Source organism: Mastigoproctus giganteus, chromosome 1 (genome assembly GCF_048544385.1).
Source record: "Mastigoproctus giganteus isolate SK-2022 chromosome 1, ASM4854438v1, whole genome shotgun sequence".
NCBI lineage: Eukaryota > Metazoa > Arthropoda > Arachnida > Uropygi > Thelyphonidae > Mastigoproctus > Mastigoproctus giganteus.
Genome location: NC_143575.1, coordinates 256,688,586 through 256,712,160, shown reverse-complemented (window position 1 = coordinate 256,712,160; position 23,575 = coordinate 256,688,586). Strand labels below are relative to the sequence as shown.

The following is a 23,575-nucleotide window of genomic DNA, read 5'->3' as shown; positions in this document are numbered from 1 at the left end:
AGAAAATAGAGGCACACTTTTTACTAATAATTAGTGGTATTAGTTTTAGGTTATTTATAACTCAGATGTCTAGAAGAGTTCATGGAATTTACAGAAGACACTGGAATAAATCACAGATAACATAACTGTAAAATTAAAAATAAAAACAAAAAGAATAGAAACATAAGACATGAAATTAAACACAATCTAATGGAGTTAGATTAACAAGCATTTTTTGTCATGAAAATAATTTTATACAAGCTATTTATGAGCATAAATCACAAGAGTTAGAACGTGTTTCTACAGAGCACAAAAAAAATTTGGTAAATAATACGGAATCAAAGAAAAGAATTATATGAATATGTTAAAATAATGAACACAATTTTAGTTACATGGAAAATTATTTAAAAACATTATATACAGGCAAATGGCAGCAAATATTATAAAACAAAGAAAACAAGACCAGGGAAGAGGACATAGAATTAGATACTTAAGAAATTAAAGGAATAATAGGAAAACTAAAAAATAGGAAAAGTATTGGTATAGATACAATAATGACTTACCAAAATATGCAGGAGAGCAAAGCTAACTACACAATTAATAGAATTATTGAAACAGATTTTTAAAGAAAAGAACACACCAAGTGACTGCCAAAAATAATAATAATAAAAAAAAATATATATATATATAACAGTAGCAATATAAAAAACACAGAAGATAAGCAACTGCCAGAAAATTAGAGGGGTATGAATTTTATACCTCATTAAAATTGTATACAGAAAATTTCAAAAAAAAAATGAAATTATAGAATTAAGTGATGAGCCAGCAGGGATTTAGAAAAAATAGATCATGCATAGATGCAATATTTATGATAAAGATGATAAAGAGATAATAGAAAAATCATTAGAGTATAATAGACCAATTTTTAGAGAGAAAACAATTTCAGGGAAAATCACCACAGCCCTTTCCTAATTATATTAGACTAATTTATGTGTTTTGCAGATTTAACAAAAGCTTTTGTTAAAGTTAAAATGAAAGATATAATAGAAATCTGTGCAAAGTTCCTAAATATTTAGCATTAGCATTAGCAGAGGCATATGATTCAAGAAAGCAAGCTTATATGGCATCGGCCAAAAAAAAAAAAAAAAAAACGCTTCCCAATTCACCCATCCATTCACTCCAAATGTTTGCAGAACTCTAGTTCTGCCTTGAACTTATTTATTGACCTCCACTATAACAGATGGAAGTCTGTTCCAACTATCGATCACCTACCGGCTAAAGGCAAATTTCCACACAGCTATTGTACAATTGTCTTTCATCAGTTTAAATTTGTCCCCTCAGTTCAGTAATCTGAACAAGAGGAAGAATCCCATCAGTACTGAGCTCACTCAATCCATTCAAGGCCTTAAAAGTAAAGTAAAGTGCAGCCATTATCAACCCACTGCAGGATGGAAGCCTCCTCAACAATTCATGCCGAGGGAAATGGACCATAATCTGCCATGCTGGTCCAGTGCGGGTTGGCAGATCGACCGTATTCAGCAGTCAGGGGCTTGAACCCCGGTCTACTCAAAGAGCGTGTGCTACTGCACTCCCGCTCCTGCCCACTCGGCTACGGAGGCCTCAATCAGATCACCTCACAGGTGCCTAGTCTCCAGATGCTGCAATTTGCAGAACTTAAGCCTTTCTTGGTAACAGCAACCCTTGTTCCACTCACAATTCTCGTTACCCTTCTCTGTACTCATTCCAGCAGCTCTACATCCTTCTTAAAATGAGCCTACAGACCTCTATGCAGCACTCAAGGAGTGGCCTGACCATTGTCTTATACAAGGGGACAATCACCTCCTTATCCCTGCTAGCAAAATTCCTGTATATATCATCGACAAGATACCATGAGCTACTCTTGCAGCCCTTCTGCAATGCTAAAACTTTATACCTGACTGCACAATTACCTCATTCTCCACTACCCTGAGTGTATTACCACCCAGTGGTACATTACTCTGGGGTTACTGCTACCCGTATGCAGTACTTTGCATTTGTCAATGTTAAACTTCAGTTACCACCTCTCAGCCCATCTGCTCAACTTTCCTAGATCCTATTGCAGTAGTGTACTATCATTACTGTCATTAACAACCCTGCCAACCTTCGTATCGTCTGCAAACTTAGACATTAACTCTGATATGCTTTCATCAATATTACTGATAAATACAGAAAACAACAATGGGCCCAATACCGAACCCTGGGGGACTCCACTAATAACATTAGTCCACGAAGAGCAGTTGTTGTTATTTGGTTTTTAGGAGCATTAGCAACTAAGGCCATATTGCTCCGAGGATATGCAGTGGTCATTCCGCACCCTCCGTATATTTGGTGGTCACGGGCTCGAACCCCTGTCTAATCAAGAAGCGTGTGCTACGCACTGCCACTCCTTCCCACCCGGCTACGGAGGCACCCACGATGAAGAGCAGTGTCCATTGATTACCACTGTCTATCTTTGCCCACTCAACCATCCTTTTGTCCGTTGTAGCAACTTGCCCTTAATGCCATACTGCTCCAATTTGTACAGTAGCCTTCCATGTGCAACAGTATCAAACGCTTTCCTAAAATCAAGTATATAATATCAAAATAATTTTTTGTATCCAGTTCCTTGTGACCACATCATAGAATCCTATCAAATTTGTCAGACAAGACTTCCCATTAACAAACCCATGCAGTGTCTGAACCATTACTGCAATCTTGTCTAGATGATCCTGCATTGCTTCTTTAACCAGCCATTATTTTCCCTGGAACAGAAGTTAAACTAACAGGTCTGTAATTACTTGTGTTACTCTTTGCTCCCCCTTTGTGTACTGGGGACACATTTGCACATTAATTGAAGTAATCAGGAAAATACATATATGGAAAATAAATGCATAATCAAAACAGATCAATGTAATAAAAATAATTAAAGGAATAAGACAAAGAGAATACAACTATTTCAGCTTGAAAATGAATGAATTAATTAATGAAGTAAATAGAGAGTAAATAAAGGAATTAGAATAAAAAAAATATATATATAATTAGCTATGCAGATGATGCAATACTAATGGCAGAAAATTAAAACAATTCGAAAAGAATGCTACAATTAAAAAAAAAAAAGAAGCAAAACAGCATAATATGGAATTATCCATGGGGAAAACAAAGAATCTAACAATAGCAAAAGAATTATTCCGATGTAAATTAGAATAAGAAGGGAAAATAATTGAACAAGTAATGAAATTTCTTGAAATGAAATGAAAATTCAGATCTTTCTTGAACAAGTTCTACCAGGGTTACTTGACGATGTTCCAGCAAATGTGAGACACAACATTTGGTTTCAACATGACGGGGTGCCTGCCCATTATCGAAAGTGTGTTCGTGACCATTTGAACAGGCATTTTGGGCGTTGATGGATTGGCCGTGGTGGACCTGTTGCCTGGCCCCCACGCTCACCTGATTTATCGAGCTTTGATTTTTTTCTGCGGGGGGCCCTCAAATCTATCGTGTATGAATCACCTGTGGAGACGGAAATGGATCTCGGGGTGAGACTCATCTGTGCTGCTGCTGCTACTGTCAAAGAAACTCCAGGTGTGTTCGACTGTGTCCGCCAATCCATGCTGCGTTGGTGTCACGCATGCATCGCGTCTCATGGTGGAACCTTCAAGCATCTGTTGTAACATCATGAAATGCATCCATCTCGTACTCCATTGTTAATATTATGTCAAATAAATGTTTGCCACTAATTACTGTCTTGTGTCATTTCTGCTTCTTGTGCCTCTGCTACTACTTTCCAGTGACATTTCCGGTTATGGGTTCCTATGCGATTCATATTCCTTTAGATGTTACCTACCTCCCCTAAACATTTACACCAATATTTTTGAGACACCCTGTGTATGTGTGTATATACAGGGAGACTTCATAGATTTATTCAAAATGTGGGACACTGATCCTATAAATATTAGTAAAATATTTAAATATTAAATATTAGTAAAATATCAAAAAACTTATCAAAGCACTAAATAGAAAAGCCAATGATTATGTCTTTTCATCTTCTCACCTTATGCACATTATATTAGACATTGTTAAATTCAGAATTAATATTTTGAATATTAACAAGCAACCAGAAAACTTTGTTCTCGTCTTATACTTTCAAAATAAAATGATGGATGATTTGGATATACATAAAACTATTAATTTACATAATGACTTGCTGCCTATTAATAACTTACATATTAATATCAGATTTAGATATTCTAAACCATTTGGTCTTAAAGCGTGTAACTATAAAATAATAGCTACAAACCTTCACAATATTAACATCGGACAGGATACATGTGTTTGCCACAAACCTTCATTTCATAGATACGTGGATCCTAACCATAACCACATTATAACCAGCAATTTAGATATAATCCCATATCCTGAACTTAGAGATATTTTATCACTGGGTTTTAAATTTCGACCTAATCTACCTATTAATAAATCTACCTTTAAAAAATTGTTATATCTAGATTTACTAAAATACTGCATAAGATCAGCATACAAATATAACATACCGGTTGAGGAATACCACATGCGGTTATTTACAATGATTAATATCATATCTAACAAATATAATCAATTAAAATTCATAGAGTATAATCTATATAATACCAAATTAATAAATAGGCAGCTCAAAGATATACATGAACATTTTGTAATTACTCCCGTTGACAAAGCTGCTTGCAATTATGCAATCATATGTTTGTTTGTTTGTTTGTTATTTGGTTTTTAGGAGCATTAGCAATTAAGGCCATATTGCTCCGGGAATAGGCGGTGGTCATTCCCTTGACCTTTCCGCATCCTCCGTATTTGGTGGTGATGGGCTCGAACCCCGGACTAATCAAGAAGCGTGTGTGCTACGCACTGCTGCTCCTTCCCACCTGGCTATGGAGGCGCCGCAATCATATGTAAATCATATTATATAGAAATTATAAAAAATGAACTACAGTCTAGCCATACATATAAACACATAACATCTTCTTCTAATATAATAATCAAAAAATTAATTGCATTGCATAAAAAATTAAAGTTAAAGTATAATAACCTAAAATATCTGTTTATATGTGGCATACCCAAATTTCATAAATCACCTATTGCTTTCAGATTCATAACATCATGTAGAAATAGTTATGCTAAATTTCCCGGAAAAACATTAGAAAAGTTACTTAAAATTATATTAAATAACTTAAATAAAACTATTATAATAAATAATAACTTACCGATTATAAATGGAAAAAAAATAACAATATTCAACAAATACAAACATTTGACTTTAACAGTCTATTTACGAGCATTAATCTTGATAATTTAAAAGTCGTTCTCCAGAAACTATATTTGGAAAATAAAAATGCTATAAAGGTTCATTTAACCTATTGGGATACTCTAATAAATTTATGCATCTTTAATAATTATGTATGTGAGGGAACATCGTTATACTTGCAAATTGACTGGCACCCCTATGGGAAGTCCAGCATCAAGCATAATCGCAAACCTTTATCTATATTATACAGAAAGGGCATTCCAAGATAACCTAATATACAGATACATAGATGATCTATGTGTTTTTAATTGTCCACATTTTGTCCAGGATTACAGTAAATTATATCCAGAAGAACTTGTATTAGAAAAAACTAATAGTTCCGATACTATAACGAATTATCTGGATCTTCATATAGAAATATTCCATAATAATATAGATGTAAATGTATATAATAAAAGAGATGCATTTAATTTCAATGTAGTCAGTCTTACAAACTGGAGATCTATGCATGCTAATATTATTTTATCGCAATGTCTGAGGATTGCTTATATTTGCAATAATAATAAAAACTGTTCAGCAAACATAACAGCATTATACAACAAGTTGATTAATAATAATTTCCCTATCGCTTACCTGAAATATCACTTCAGGAAAGCGATAAGCATAATTAATTTCAAAAATTTGTTTTCCAAACCCATAGTTTCAATATAATTTTTAAATAATTATCATATTTAGTGCCATGTATATATGTACATAGGATACACTTTGCATTCTTGGTGTCTTACGGCTTAGAAAACTTGTACCCACCGGCTTGCAAATTATAGTGTATCATTTTTTTTATTTTTTTTATATATAGTTAAATTTATTTAAATTCACTTAAGTTCATGCTGAGGTAATTATGCAAATTCAGCTCAGGGTCCTACTATAGGAACGGGTTTGCGATCCCAGGCATACCCGAGCCACAACTTATATCTTGTAATGTCTTTAAGCTGTCCTACACACTTTATTTTTATTTCTCCGAAATTATTAGGGGACATAGGAGAAACTATTTCTTATCTATACCACTATTTTTCGCCTTTGTGGAGTTCAGGTTCTATTGTTCCTACTCCTTTAGTTTTTCTTCTTACTATCTGCATGTTTCTCTTTGTTGTTGTTGTTGTTATTTGGATTTTAGGAGCATTAGCAACTAAGGCCATATTGCTCCGGGATATGCGGTGGTCATTCCCTGACCTTCCCGCATCCCCCCCTATTTGGTGGTGACGGGCTCGAACCCCGGTCTAATCAAGAAGCGTGTGCTGCGCACTGCTGCTCCTTCCCACCTGGCTATGGAAGCGCCGTTTCTCTTTGTGTTAACTTAAATTTGATTGGCTATTTGATTAGCTAATTGATTAATTATTTATATTTATTTTTACCGTATACATCACATAGGGGGCACCACATATTATTTTGACGACTATTACATTATGTCCCAGATATGGTAAATATGTAGTGTGTATTATATATTTAATCTTATTTTAATCATTAAATTATGTTCTTTGTCAAGTCAACGATGATTAATATATGCTTACATTTATATTTTACTTATATTTTCTTACCTTTGATTCTAATATTTCTAAAATTTCTTAAATTTCTTAACTTTCTATTTACTACATTTGATTTATATTTGGCCTATACTGGTTTATATTTGGTTTAGATTTAAATTACTTAGCATATATTGATCATTACAGAAATAGAGAACCTCTTGTCGCTTTTTGCCTTCAGTCTGGGTGGTTGGCCCCAGTTGAAGTCATCTAGATTGTGGGTAAAAAGCGATAATTTTTTTTTTTTTTTTTGTGTTTTCTTAAGTCCCTGAAAGTATTATGATTGATTTACTTTTTCTATCATTTTCTATTATCCTTAATATTTTATATACATTATGGGTGTATTGCATGATTGCTTGCAATTGCATTGACCCATAAATATTAGTTACAGTTGCTGTCATTATAGCTATTAATTTTCTTTTTTATCACTAATATATATATATATATATATATATATATATACACACACTTGTATTACCCATTGCAAATAAACAAATATTGATACTAGCTAGTTTATAGCTAGTTATGTGGTTTTTAGGAACATTAGCCACTAAGGCCCTATTGCTCCGGGGATATGTGGTGGTCATTTCCTGACCTTTCCGCATCCTCCGTATTTGGTGGGCACAGGCTCGAACCTCGGTCTAATCAAGAAGTGTGTGCTAACACTGCTGCCTGCCCGCCTGGCTACGGGGGCGCCAAATATTGATACATGATCAGGTATTTCATCAGGGGACTACACCTGACCATGTATCAGGAACTGCATTTCTATACTTGTCCATAGTAGTAGAAGAAAAGTGAAAGACCAAAAGCAACGAAAATGAAATCAGCACATTCTAACACAGTATGGACAAGGTAGTCCTAATACACTGTAATTTATTTAGGTAAAAATAAGGATCAAGTTAGAATAAATATGGTTAATATAAATATGTATTGTAGGATTTAACTATGTACAGATAAGATTTAAATGCTTCAATAAATAAATTTGGAACAAGCACATGGTATAGGGTGAGGATTAAATTGAGGATGGGGAAGGGAAAAAGGAGTATTTCAAATAAATACAGAAGAAAAATAACTATAGTAGTAGGATAGTAGAAATATTATCATCCTCGTGTACGCTAATAGTTTTACGAACGGAAAGTACAGTAGAAATAGACAGCAGAAGGATAAAAAGCAAAGAAAAAGTTATTAAATAGCACTAAGCTTGGTGGGTTGTGAAGACCAAATTTATTTATTTCAGCTGACATCGGATCAAGCATATTTGCCTTACCTATATTTTTCAACCATTTTCTAAATATTTTTTCCCTCCAATATCTGACGACAGCTATAACACTATCAACTTGACATTTTATTTTTATTTTATTAGTATTTTGATGTACTAATTTTACTTTACAGTTCTCACACTTTCTATTGGCTTGGTAATTCAGCCCATAATTTTCTTAATTCATCATAACCTTTAGGACATTAACCTTCCACCTTTCACAAATCTACTACACTTCTTTTTCTACTTTCCTCACCCTTCTAGTTACTGGCACTTTGTGTAACTTTCACATCCATTTATACATACTTTATTCAATATATTAATACAAACTTATATATATACTCTTGCATCCTTTAATGCTGCTTTGTGCTTTTAGGTGTATCTGATTTATTAATCTTTTATTCACTGAAACCATTTCTTCAAAAGAATACCTCTTCATCATGTCACTTAAACATTAACTTTAAGGGGTTACATTTAATATTCATTTATATATATATATATATATATATATATATAATGTTTTTTTGTAAGAATATCTTTATTTATAAACTATACTGCATTTTCTGTCTTATTTACTAACAAACACAATACTATTTGTGTGCAAGATTCCACTATATATATTTATTCCACTATACAGGGTGTTTCTAAAGTGATGGTCAATAATTTAAAGGTGAATTGTACAGACTACGATATGCAAAAGAAGTCTAGTAAACAGTCTGGGGTCCTTAAGTGAATCGTTTTCGAGATATTGCACATTTCTAGTTGGAATTCACCACTGGCTTGTTCGTTTACATTAGGTTATGCTCATTCTCTCCCTTTCCCCTTTCTCTGGTCTGAGACATAGCAGGCATACTAGTACTTGTCAAAGGATAGTCAACATGGAAAAAGGTTACAGCAATGAAGACTATGTGGACATGCACTTCATATATGGTAAAGCCAATGGCAGTGCACTTGAGGCTCCACGTTTGTACCAAGAAGCATTTCCCCACCAAAGGCAGCACATTCATCAGGGTACATCAATGCCTTAGAGAACATGGGTGCTTCACACATGGAGTACGAGCAGGTAGACCCAAAAGCATAACACCCGATGTTGAGGAAAGGATGTTAGAAAGAATAGAACAAAATCCAGGAATTTCGCTCGTTGCCATGCAAGAGCGTGTACTGAGTCATAGCAGTGTGTGGTGAATTTTACATTGCCAATCACTGTACCCTACCATATCAAGCGTGTACAAGGTCTCAGAAATACAGACTACCCCCTCCCCCATAGTCAGCTGTGGATCTTAACAGAAAATGTGCATTATCTCAAAAACATTTCATTTGCTGCCCGATGTTCACTGGGACTTTTTTGCTTATTTTAGTTTGTACTTTTCACCTTTAAATTATTGACCATAATTTTGGAAACACCCTGTATATACACCGATGAGGCAAAACATTATGACCACCTACCAAATATGATGTTGGTCCTCCACCTGCAGCCAAAACAGCTCATATCTGGTGAGGCATGGATGATACAAGATTCTAAATGTGTCTTGTGGTACCTGGTACCAACACGTAACCAAAAGATCCTTTAATTCCTGTAAGGTCCGTGGTTGAGATGCAGCAGCAGATCGGAGTTGCTGTTCCAATACTAACCACAGATGCTCAATGGGATTGATATGTGCGGAATTTGGAGGTCAGGGCAATACCTGGAAGGCATCCTCATGTTCTGTGAACAAGTCTTGAACAATCCGGACGGTGTGGCATGGTGCATTATAATGCTGAAAGATGGCAATGCCAGAGGGGAAGACTGTTGCTATGAAAGGGTATACCTGGTCAGCAACGATGTTTAGGTAGGTGGTAGACATCAGAGTGTCCAGCACACGGACGACTGAACCCAGCGTAACCCAGCAGAACATCACCCAAAGCACGACGCCACTGCTTGTTTACATCCCACAGTGCACCCAGGCACCATCACTTCCTCAGGTAAATGATGCACACATACCCGGCTGTCCACAGGGTGCAACAGGAAACGTGATTCGTCGGACCAGACGACCTTCTTCCAATCACTCAAGGTTCAGTTTTGATGCTTGCATGCCCATTGTAGGTGCTGTCACCAGTGAACCATGGTTACCGCAGGCTGCACCGATTGGCACTTGGAGCAGCCTGCGGCTAAGCAGTCCCATTTTAAGCAAGGTTCAATGTATTGTGTGCTGTGGCACATTACTTCCATCACCAGCATTCCAATTACCGGCGAGTTGTGCCACAGTCACCCTTCTGTTGCCACGTATCATCTAGGAGAGCCTTTGTACACTTCGAGTATTGATGAGCTGTGGTCATCCAACACCTTGGTGGCAGTTCGTGGGTTCCCCCTCCTCGGACCACTTTCGGTAGATACTAACCACGGCTGACTGTGAGCATCCCACCGGCCATGTTGTTTCAGATATGCTCTGACCCAATCATCTGGCCATTACAATTTGTCCTTTGTCAAACTTGCTTAAGTCCACTGCGTTTCCCATCTGAAGAATAAGAGTAACACTAATTAACGGAGCTCAGTATCAGGTATTTTTTATACTGTGTCCTGATCTGCACATGCGCCGTAGTTCACCTGCAGTTGCTTCGATTTGCATAATGACTCACTGGTTATAATGTTTTGGCTCATCAGCGTATATTATAATTTTTAAGATATATGTTAGAAGGAGGCTGTTCCAGAAAATAGAACTTTAAAGAATAAATAAGAAAGAAGAAAAGTTGGTCCTGCAAATTTGAAGTTGGATAGTAAAAGGATACTGATTGCAGCAAGTGTTCGGACTGGTTTGGAAGAGCAAGAGGAATCATAGATGCAAATTCAGAAGAACAGTATAGAAATATCTCTAGAAAAAGCATGCAGCAGAAACAGAATGTCTATGAAACAGAGAGTGGAGAGACTTTGTTAGAAAATGGGTCATTAATTTACCTAACTGCCCTCTTTAGAATGAAATCTAGAAGCCTGGAGTTTTTGGGGGTATTATCCCAGATGTGAGAACAATATTCCATGGTAGGGTGGATTTGAGAATTATACAGAGTGAACAGCTGTATAGAAGAAGAGTAACATCAAGAACTAAAAGAAAAGTTTTTTTGATGCACAGGAAGCAATATTTGTGATGTGCTTATGCCAAGAGAGATTAGATGTCAGGGTAATTCCTAACAGAGATATATGGTGATCTTGGCTAGAAATCTGACTGTCATCAAAGATAAGCATAGGAGCAGAAGAATCCTTTTTGTGAGATATAGGACAGGACTGAGTTTTAGAAGGATTGAAATAATTAACTAAGTCATCTTTGCCCCAATAGAGAATTACCTGGAGATCAGCATTTAGAGAATTGGTAGTGGATATTTGAGAAGTTGAAGCTGTTTGTGCAGGGCAAGGTTTTTCAAAATAGAAGGCAGAATGCAATGTGCTCATCAGCAAAACTATGGATAGGATTTCCAGTCAATGGAAGAAGGTCATTAATATACAAAAGGAAAAGAGTGGGAGAAAGAACTGAACCTCGGGGAACATCTGAATCAGTGGAGCAGTTAGAAGACTACCATCCCCTGCAGTGAGCAGTCAGAAAAAAAACTAGACACCAGTTTTTTCTTTGCCAATAAATTGGCAAAGAAAAAAATTGTTTATTAGGCTTTTATGCCAAACACGATTAAAAGCCTTTGAATTCTCAGGAGGAATTGCTCGTTGAATCTGTCCATAGATGAGTAACATATCACCAATGGATCAGCTCTGATGGAATAAACTGGTGATTATTGATCATATGGAAGTTTATAGATAGTTAGGAGTTGGTGGTTAATAAATTTCTCCATTACTTTAGAAAGAATAGAATTAAATGCAATAGGATGATAATTGGATAGGAAGGATTTGCAACCCTTTTTAGGAACTGGCTGAATATGAGCAAATTTCCAAGCAGAAAAGGAAACACCAGTGGAATAAGAAAGTTTGAAAAGGCAACACAGAACAGAAGTAAGCTGAGGAGCACTGGCTTTGAGAATAAGTGGAAAAATACAAAGTGTAACGGTAGGAGTGGATGTTTCTTGAAAAATTATTTTTAGAAGATGAGATGCAGATTGAGAATCTTTATTTAAAGAAATAATAGCATTAACAAATGCAGTTTAGTATTTGAAAATGAAAGTTTCAGTTTTAAAAATGACATGTTCCAAATGACCTCCAGTGCATTCAATACATTGTTGAAGTCTTTGCATAAAACTATACGTTACTTGCTATAACAAATTATTTACAAATACTCGCTATAACAAATTGGAAGAAATAACAAATTAATTCTTCCAAATTCTTCTTAATCCAGTGCTTTAGTTCTTAAATTGAGAGTGATTTTGTTTTGTAAACTTCTGCCTTTAGTTATCCCCAAATAAAAAAAAGTCCAGTGTGGTCAAGTTGAGAACCTTGATGGCCAGTGGATGTCAGCAAAACTTGAAACCAAGCATTCAGGAAACATTCTCCTCAAAATTTCCATAATTTTTCTTGAAGTGTAGTGTTGTTCCAGCTTGTTGAAACCAGACATTATTTTGTTTGAACCTGGAGAGTTCCTCAACCAAAACATTTCCAACATTGTGCTGTATCAATCAGTAGTCACGTTTACAGGCTGACTATTCTCTTCAAAGAAGTATGGTCCAATTATTCCAAATGCATATTCACCACACAAGACAGTTACCTTCTCACTATGTAGGGGCTTTAGTAGAAGTGGATTGGGTTAGTTCCCGACCAATAGCGAAAGTTCTGCTAGTTAACAAATTCAGAAAGGTGGAAATGGGCCTCATCCAACATAATAAAAATATTTGCATCATTTTCCAAAATTTCCATAAATTTACTACAGAACTGTACTCAAGCAATTTTATCCTGATTTTTTACCACAAGGGCAATTTGAATTTTGTACATATGGAACTAAAGATCATTGTGCAAAATCTGTCTTAGACTTCTGTTTGACATTCCTAGTACAATCGCTTATCTCCCTGCTGACCGGGATGGACTTCACAACACTGCATTTCTCATCTACTCTTTCCACAAAGAAAAATGTTGAAAGCAGCATAGATCCTAATTGCATATGAATTATAATTATGCAAATAGGATTTATTTATTATTATTATTTTTAAGGCTAATATCATATGGGCATTGCTTCCTTGCATCATTTTTTATCAATTTTAACAATATCCAAACATTCCTTAAAGAAAATTAACATACAATGAAAGTCCTTGCAGTTTCTGTAAAAATCAAATGTGCAATTTTTACTAAATATTTAGAACTGTGGTTGTCTCACACTTCAATCAATTAAGAATTTCTTAATGGTTTAATGATTTAACTCTTAATGATTTTATTTTTATTTAATAGTTTAAATGAAGCACTCTTTTATCCTAAATTTCATGAAAACTTACTGAATTGCACTTTCCATTAATTTTTGCCTAGCCTCAGGCCTTCGATGTTCAGAAGCAGCAACTCTCTCTAATACTTGGTGTAAAAATGCTTTTGAATGTTGATTTGATGATACAGGGGCAGGTGTGCTAGCTGGTTGGTTAGGAAGCTTAAAAGATAAATTATTATTACTTAGCTGCTAATTAATTAGATTATTTAAAAAGTGAACATACATAATTTTTTAATATCTTGCATATTACATTATACAGGATGATTTTTTTATTTGTCAGTTCATATCGTATGCACACAAAATGAATATAATCATTTATATATTCCAAATCACTATAGAGACAGATATTTATAGTAGTATTACACTAGGAAGATGATGAAATTGTAATACAGTAGATAAGCAAAACTGATTGCTTTTTTACTACCAAGTAATATAACAACATGAAAGAAAATAGTGAATGGAAGGCTGACAGTTTAGAAGAGTTGAACTATCATAGCGACCTGTACACCCACTGGGTCTAACAGAATTAGCCAATGATGCTGATGAACATAATAATATAAGTTATTTTTATGTTTATACTCTGTACTCTGGGACAGCCACTTAGAGGAATTTACAAGGTTATTACTATATTTCAAGATATCACATGGATTTGAACACTTGGTGAGGATAACTCAGTATTTGCACTCTAACTACATGGCTATGGTTGCATAAACATATAAATACACGAAAGAAGCAACTAATTACAATAATAAAAAAGCTAATTCTATTATTTTCTGATAATTCATATGAGACTATTGAAATAATGGTAAAATGAATGGTTTTGAAAATTCTGAGGTGAATAAAATAGATTTTTTCTGGATTCTTTGAGGTAGAGAGGTAGTCAGTTAAAGTTAATGCTGGCCAAAAAGAGAGGGAATCTCTCTCTCTCTCTCTCTCTGATACTCTGCTTATTAGACAGAAGGTTTAATAATCAGAGTATCCATTGTGTTATATGCCTACAACCAGTGGAAGATAGTTGAAATAGAGAAACCAGTAATGGCATCTTTATTTTTTTATTTTTAATTATGGAGGAAAAGTGTAAGTTAAGATAAAACTTAAATCATTTTGTACCTTTTCAATGATAGTAACAAACCAGAATGATGAAGGTGTAGAGGAGGGGGAAAACAGAACAAACATATTCCATGCTGTTTGTTGAAACATTTCATGAACTATTTGTTGTGATAAAACATGTTTGAATATGTCTTTCTTATGCATTTCTTTCTTTTGAAATTGCTTTCTTTAAAATCTCCAATTATGTTTGGATTAAAGTTGACCACTTTGTCTTTGTAATACCTTAGATGTGTGCTAAGTGCCTAAGGCTATGAGGTATTAGTATATTGTATCAGTAATTGTGTTTTCTTCAGCCAATTTGTTAGTTTCTTGGAAAAAACCCAAGTTTATTGGGAAGAAAAACATGCAACTCTTGCCTAAGACCAACTGATTGTAAACACAAACAGTTTATAAGAGATAGCTATGAGCTTACCAAAACTAAAACTGAAGCACTTCTGCGGAATTCAGATCCTGAATTTGTCAAAACCAAATCAAGTAATATATAAATGGATGTAGAGGATAAAAAAAAAATGAATAATAAATGTTATCTGCTGCATACATAAATGTATGTAGAAGCTAACTTTCATAAAAAAAAAATCTGTAAATGTTTTCTACAGTTTTTTTTTTTTAATTTCTGAATTTGATTTTTTCCAATAATAATGTAGAGATAAGAACATACAAAGGGTACTAGGAAAGTTTTGCAATATGACGCAACAATAAATCACAGGAAGCTGCTTGTTGCTGCATGTTGAGACATGTTCATACGTGCATAGTAGCCGCCGCACCAAGTCGATGGGCTCAGTTATTCATTAGTAGTGAGAGTGTAAAGTGCTTGCGATGGCATCGTGGTCACGAAATGAGATAAGGACAGTTTTGCGGTATAATTTCGTGCGTGGTTTAACCATAGACCAGTGCTTAGAAGAAATGACTCTTGCACTAGATGATGATTGTCCACATCATACAACGATATTCAGGTGGTATAGAGAATTCCAAAGGGGAAATTTCACTCTGGAGGATTCTGAGAGGCCGGGAAGGCCACGAACGTCAGTTATGGAGGAAAACGTTACTGCTGTGAGAAAATGCTTGACGAAAACAGGCGAGTGACCTACCAACAGATAGAGGATACTTTGGGCCTAAATGCACCAGCAATTCGTTCGAATCTGCAAGATCATTTGCACGTGAAGAAACTTTGTTCTCTCTGGGTGCCGCATCAACTGACTGAAGAGCAGATGACACGACGTGTGACTTGGTGTCGGGAGATGTTAAAAAAGTTTGATAAGGGACAATCTCGGTATGTGAACAACATCGTGACAGGTGACGAGACTTGGCTGTACTATTACGATCTGCTGACCAAGGCTCAAAACAAAGTTTGGGTCTTTGATGATGACGACACACCCGTAATTGTCAGAAAATCCCGATCTGTAAAGAAGAAAATGATAGCTGTATTTTTCAAATTGAGTGGAATTGTGGAACGTGTTGTTTAGGACACGCAGAAGACAGTCACAGCTAAGTGGTATACTGAACAATGCCTGCCTAAAGTCATTGGATCTATGAAGAACCTGCGGCCAAAGTCAAGAATGGACACCTGGTACCTCCATCACGATAATGCTGCAGCTCACCGCGCCAAAGCCTGCACCGAATATTTGACACGACAGGACTGAAACTTCTCGAGCACCCTCCCTACAGTCCAGACCTTGCTCCCTGCGACTTTGCACTGTTCCCGCATGTGAAAATGAAGCTAAAAGGGAGGCGGTTTTCCAGTGATGAGGACCTTCTACGGGCTTGGGACAACGAGTGTGCTTTACTCCCTAGTGAAACTTGGCAGAACTGGTTTAAAGATTGGTTTCGGAGGATGGAGAGGTGTATTGAATGTAGAGGAAATTACTCTGAAAAAATTAAATAAAGAAAGCTGTATTGCAAAACTTTCCTAGTACCCTTTGTATTAACATTTTAAAGCATTTATGTATGAAGCTTCATTCAAAATTCCATGAAAAAATTAATTCCACAGAGCTCACTGTTAAGAAAATTCAATGTGAGGGACCCACTCACATGCAGGAAACTTACTGCTGAAAGGGTTAAGGATTGTTGTGCAAATAAAAATTTGCTTAACAAAACCTTGCGAACAAATACAACTCAAACTACATCTCTCAATTAATTTGTGAAATATAGTTTGAGTTGTATTTGTTTACAATGTCTAAATTGCATTTTTGCTACTAAACACAACTTCACTATTACAGCCATTGAACCAGAGTGATGGTCTGTTCAAAATTAATGCTACAATAGCACCGCAAATGAGCTGAACAATACAACAAATTATAGACAAACAGTACCACACAGAAGTAGGTCCTTTATTTATACCAATTATTTTGATTGGAACCTACATATGTTTCAATTTAAGCCAAGTTTTCCAAGAACAAATCCCTGTTGTAAATAGAGGATTACCTGTAGAGGAGCCATCTTGGAAAGGGCACACTACACTGACTGTAACTTGTTGAGGATGTATTATTTTCTTGATGTCTCCTTGAAACAGCATCACACAGAAAAACAAATTATACTAAAGAAATATTTCTTGTTATGCATTAAAATTAAAAAATGGTATTTAATATCACAAAAAAAAAAAGATTTTATCTTCTGATTTTGATTTTAGTTTCTATGTTAACTGACATTTCATCTGTACTTCATCAACGACCTAATCTAGAAATGGTTTAAAGAACAAAGGTATCAGGAAATACTGTAAAATACAAATTAAGTATTTCTTTCAAAAATACTACACGTCTCTGTATGTAGAATAATCGGACTGTACTACAGATTACTGTCCACAGTGACTGCTCCATGGGATGTATTGTACCAAAAGCAGGAATTTAAACACTTAAGCCAAAATAAGTTATAATACTACACACACAAAAAAAGAAGGAAATCTGGAATATAATACAGTGCAAAATTAAACTTTAAACAAAGGTCACAGGTATACCCTCCCAAGGAAAGTGGAGGGGGGATCTTAATTTAATATCTGAAACAGAATATGATAAAATAAGTAAAGAATGAGTCATATACCTTCAACTGGGGCACAACAGATGGTAGTGTATCTCTCAGATAAGAATAATGCTTTAAAGCATGCTCTTCAAACAATGGCATCATTGTAGAACAGTTTGCTGCTGCATTAAAAACTAAAATTAGAACACTGATATCTAATAATAGTTAAGGTGGTTGGTTAGCTTAAGGTGTGAATGTAAGAACATATATAAATTTTTAGAAAGTCTTTATTTTTAAATGTTTAGAATATTTTATAATTAACCCATATTTTTAACTCAAAGTTTTAAATAGCATAAAGCTTAATGAGCAGTACTCACCTTAGATAATCTGCTGTGTTACGTGGAATAGGATGGGAGAATAATTTTGAGACATAAAAAAAGTAGCTTAAAATAATTTAGAATAAGTTAAGATTATGAATGTGTGAACACGGAATTAATATATGCTCAAGGAAGTAGAAGTGCACAACTTCGTCCCTGGCTGTCACTGAAGAATTAATTTAAACTTTAAAAATATTAAAGATATTTAAAAATATATAATATATGAGACCGGTGAAGCCAAAAGTCATGAACGACCGACTTTCGTATTAACGTCATCAGTTGGCAATACTAAAGTGAGAAGAAAACGTGTGTTTTAAAGACTTCTAAGTTCCCATGATGCACTTTGTAACATTTGGGAATCTCAAGTGCGTGAGATTCCAGACCGGGGAGAGGTTGGTGGGTAGTTTCGTATTTATGACGTTAAGTTTAGTATTACGGCGGCACATTCTATAATGAGAGCTTCATATTGAAAGATTTTGTAACTGGATTTTAATTTTACAATTGTGATGGCCGAATCAACTAAGAGGTTATGGTTGTGAGAATGTACGTGTTGTGTGAGTTTCGTACTAGATTGACTAGTCCTAAAGCTGTTATAATGGTAGTAAGCTCGTGTGTTGGAGGTTTTTGTGGAACCATACTTTGTGGTGGTGCTCCCAATGTAGCATGCGTTGCAACCTTGTTGACACTTAATTAAATATACAATACTGTTCATGTCATTTATTGGGTATTTGTGTGTTTCTTTATATGTATTAAACAGCAACCCTAACTTATTGTATGAAGACAATATAAGTGTGATATCAGTGCCTGCAAACACTTGGCGGAATTGTCTAGAGAGACTACCGTGATAGGGAAGAATGACGCGCGTGTTCCCTTTTGTGTTGTGTTTGGATAAGCTAGTGACATTATTCTTTGCAACAGAAATTATGTGTTGGATTAATTGAAGCAGGTATTTCCTGGTCGTGAACTTTTTGGTGATATATTGTAATTCGGCAGATAAATCATCTTGTGAAGAACTGTACTTTATAGTGTTGTGAATTTGATTATAAAGGACGACCTTTTTTGGACGAAGTGGGTGATGTGATTTGAAATGTAAATATTTCCTTGTGTGTGTGTGTGTGTGTGTGTGTGTGTGTGTGTGTGTGTGTGTGTGTGTGTGTGTGTGTTTTCTGTAAATCCTAGTTCGGTGCCTGTTTTGTATATTGTGATGTTAAGGAAATTGATTTTGTTGTCAACTTCTGTTTCAAGTGTGTATTTTAATCTGTCATGTTATTGTGTTGAATTTAATAAAGAGATTATCAATTGTAGTTCTGTCTCCTATTAGAAGTATGTCATCTGCATAATGCATATAAAGTTTAATCCCTGAAGGGTAAGGTTTAGTACTTGGTTTTCGATAGTTGCTAAATAAATCTCTGATAAGGGGGCTGAAATTCCTAGTCCCATGGGGAGGCCAAATATTTGTTTGCCAAGTGTTTGCAGGCAATGATATCACACTTATATTTTCTTCATACAATAAGTTAGGGTCACTGTTTAATACATATAAAGAAACACACAAATACCCAATAAATGGCATGAACAATATTGTATATTTAATTAAGTGTCAACAAAGGTTGCAACGTGCACATCGGGAGCACCACCACAAAGTATGGTTCCATAAAAACCTCCAACACACGAGCTTACTACCACATAACAGCTTTAGGACTAGTCAATCTAGTACCGAACTCACACAACATGTACATTCTCACAACCATAACCCCTTAGTTGATTCGGCCATCACAATTGTAAAATTAAAATCCAGTTACAAAATCTTTCAATACAAAGCTCTCATTATAGAATGGTGCCACCATAATACTAAACTTAACGTCATGAAACTACCCACCAACCTCTCCCCGGTCTGGAATCTCACGCACTTGAGATTCCCACATGTTACAAAGTGTATCATGGGAACTTAGAAGTCTTTAAAACATGCATTTTCTTCTCACTTTAGTATTGCCAACTGATGACGTTAATACAAAAGCCGGTCGTTCATGACTTTTGTCTTCACCGGTCTCGTATATTACATATTTTTAAATAGCTTTAATATTTTTAAAGTTTAAATTAATTCTTCAATGACAACCAGGGACGAAGTTATGCACTTCTACTTCCTTGAGCATATATTAATTCTGTGTTCACACATTCATAATCTTAACTTATTCTAAATTATTTTAAACTACTTAAGCCTCAAAATTATTCTCCCATCCTATTCCACATAACACAGCAGATTATCTAAGGTGAGTACCGCTCATTAAGCTTTATGCTATTTAAAACTTCGAGTCAATTTCAAACGGTATATTAAGACATTCTATAACTTATCTAAGTGTCCCATATTTTTAAATATTTAGAATATTTTATAATTAACCCATGCATAGTACTAAGTACTGTATTTTCTAATCTCTCTCTCATATTTTGGATTTTCATAAAAAAAAAAAAAAGGAAAAAAAAGAATTGAGATTCCTAAAATATTTTAAAATTAATTCACAATAAGTCAAAAAGCTTCATTTTAAGTAGGATGTAGATCTGCTGGAGTGGATGCAGAAGAGGACAATGAGATTAGTGAGGGGAACAAAAGGGAGATCTTACCAAGAATGACTAGTTCTATAAACTCAGCATCTGGAGACAAGGCACCTGTGAGGCGATCTGACTAAAGTGTTTCAGGGAGTTTACCTTTGGCTTTTTTTTTTTGGCTGATGCTTTATAAGCTTGCTTTCTTGTGTTATTTACCACCACTTATACATTGATTTGGTCGATACAGGGAACTTAACAATTGTATAGTGGAGAAATTTGATAAATTTTTCATATGTGATAACAAGACTAAATTTTATTTTTCCACCATTACTATTCACACAGTTCAACATGTATATAATATGTTAAAATGACTTTTTAGGATGTCAGAACTGTTCAGTTTGTTTATTAAGGTACGTGACATAAAATTTTATATCTTTTGTCTTTTAACTTGGCTCAACAAACTGTAAACAGTAACTTAATTTTCAAGAACAAAAAAAAAAAAAAAAAAGAAAAAAAGATTTAATTCCACAGAACCAAGGTAAAATTTCACAATTGTAATCAAATACATAATTTTCTAGTAGTCAAGGTGTGTTTGTTTTGCTTGCGGTCTCCAGGGTTTCCTCTATAGGCAACAGTAGCATCTGAAAGGCAAAGCCAAAGCAGGCAAGCGTTAGTATGTGTGTTGTTATGTTCAGTGCCAGCACTTGGTGACTTTGCAGCCAGGGGACCAGGTGGCCCCTGACTCCCAACCTTGGCCACGAGGAGACGTGCCAGGGACTACAATCCAGGAGGTGACACATAGAGGGATTTCAGAAAATTTTGAAAACCCCAATAAGAATAGAAGCAGGAAGATAGATTGAGAAGTATGGGAAATGGGGAGGGAAGGAAAGAGATAAAAAGAAGAGGATAAAGGAAGAGGCATCATCCCCTGGAAGATGAACAGAGAAGGTCATAAGTAAACTAAAAAAAAGGCAACATTTACGTCTTACAAAATATGTGCATCCATAATCAAGCCCTGAGAGAAACAAACTGATTTACTGCCTCCACAAAAAAATTTTATAACGATATTTCAACTTGCAATTTTACACAGTAAACATCCTAAATCTGTCCCTTAGTGAAACAGCCAAGTTTACTGCCTTCACTAGATATTTCTATATACAAAACAAAATAATTCAAAAATCTCAATCACAGTTACAACTTAACAAATTGATTGAGGAAATTGGAAATCCAAGGAAAGAGTAAACTTGTAAAGAGTGTTCGCCATAGAACTATAACAGGATTATGTAACTTGAACATTAACAATACTCTTCCTATGCTTGAATAATTTTTCAGCAAACAAGGAGAAGGCACTGAAATTTTCCTTATTCATGAGAAAGTCCAGCAATTCAGTATCAACATAAACATTGGTCAACAGCTGCAATTCATTTCTTATATCTACATAATATGGGCAATCAAAAATGAGATGTTCAACAGATTCGAGAACACCACACTGAGAAAGAGGAGTATCAGACAGTCCCAAGGCAAACAGTTTAGAATTCATATTTCCATTACCAATAATCAGAAAGGTAGGGAACAGTCCAGGAATAAACCAAGCACATTATTTCTTATAGTCAGAGACTTCAGGTAAAAATTTATAGGTTGTTCTTCCTAGTCCAGAATGCACCTAATCATTTTGCCACTCTCTGGAGAACTCCGATCTAATTCTTTTAATATCATCCTTCTCTTGAATGTAAAAATTAATAGTGAAACATCTCAAATTAACTGGAAGAGTTTTCCTTCTCTAATATAGAGGGTAATGTAAATCATCTCATATTGTATTGGAGTCAATGACATAATACCTGTAACGCTACTGAAGACATAGTTCTACAAGGTCCTCTAAGATATCATTTGCCCTGTTTACCTATACAGCATGTCCCACCCACTTTTTCTTACTATTGAATACACCATGAATTGTCAAACTAATAGAGCAAGCTTATCTGCGAAAAGATCTAAACCTCCCAAGCACTTCCTAATTCATTTCACAAATATACGTGGTCTCAATTCTAATCTCAACGATGTCCATTTCCACTTGCAGTCGGCCAAACCCCATGTACTTTTTCTGACAGAATCTCAGTTATCGGTTGATTCAACTACTGCTCATCTCAGATGCCCAAATTATTCGCTGTATGATTCCTTTCGCCTCAAAGGTGGTACTTGTGCATATGTCCGTTCTGATATTCCCTGTCAGAGACTTGGCAATTTGGAATCTCCTCTCTTTGATCTTCTCTGGCTCAAAATCTCTCTACCTCTGTGTCAAATTCATCTGTTGTCTCTATCATTCTCCCAACTCCACTAATCACTTGGAACTCTTTGACTTCCTCTCTTTGCAACTTGACTTTCTGCAGTCCAACTTTCCTAACGGAGGTAATTTTCCTTGGTGATTTTAATGTTCACAACTCCAGCTGGCTTCCACTTGATCTTTTTCTCACAAACAACCCTTCTAAGTACACGGTCGAAGTGAGAGGTCCTTTAGGCACTTCAGATCACAACTTTGTGATTGTCTCTTCTCCAATGGAACCTTTATCTCATGGCTATTCCCAACCTCGTGTTGTTTGGCATTACAAGAATGCAAAATGGGATGACCTGCGAGACTTCTTTTCTTCTTTTCCTTGGTCGGATTACTGTTTCAAAACTGCTGATGTCAACGTTTGCACAGATCATGTCAGCGAAATTATTCTTGCAGGAATGGAATCCTTCATCCCACACTCCACTTTAAAATCTTGTCCTTTATCTAAACCATGGTTTTCCAATAAATGTGCTAAGGCTGTTCAAGAGAAGAATGTTGCATATCGTAATTGGTTGTTTCTAATTCTTCAGTTTCATTTTTTGCCTACACCAAAGCTGGCAACAATTGTAAAGCAGTTATTAATCAGTCCAAACTAGAGTTTGAACAGGCTAAGAGTAGAAAACTTGCTTCTTGCCCTAATGGTAGCCGAGCATTCTTGTCTCTTGCCAAATGCCTCCGTAGCCAGGTGGGCAGGAGCAGCAGTGCGTAGCATATGCTTCTTGATTAGACCGGGGTTCCAGCCCGTGAGCCACCA

At 35.4% G+C, this 23,575-nt stretch overlaps 1 protein-coding gene across 2 annotated transcripts in view; it reads right to left on the bottom strand.

The window, feature by feature from the left end:
* IntS4 (integrator complex subunit 4) overlaps positions 1–23,575 on the bottom strand; it is a 97,986-nt gene that overhangs the window by 10,517 nt on the left and 63,894 nt on the right. For both annotated transcript variants that reach the window (XM_090385799.1, XM_090385793.1), the window contains 2 exons: positions 17,659–17,792; positions 13,529–13,674 (listed from right to left, as the gene is read on the bottom strand). In XM_090385799.1, the coding sequence (XP_090241925.1) occupies positions 13,529–13,674; positions 17,659–17,792 (280 nt within the window). The remainder of the gene's footprint in view (positions 1–13,528; positions 13,675–17,658; positions 17,793–23,575) is intronic.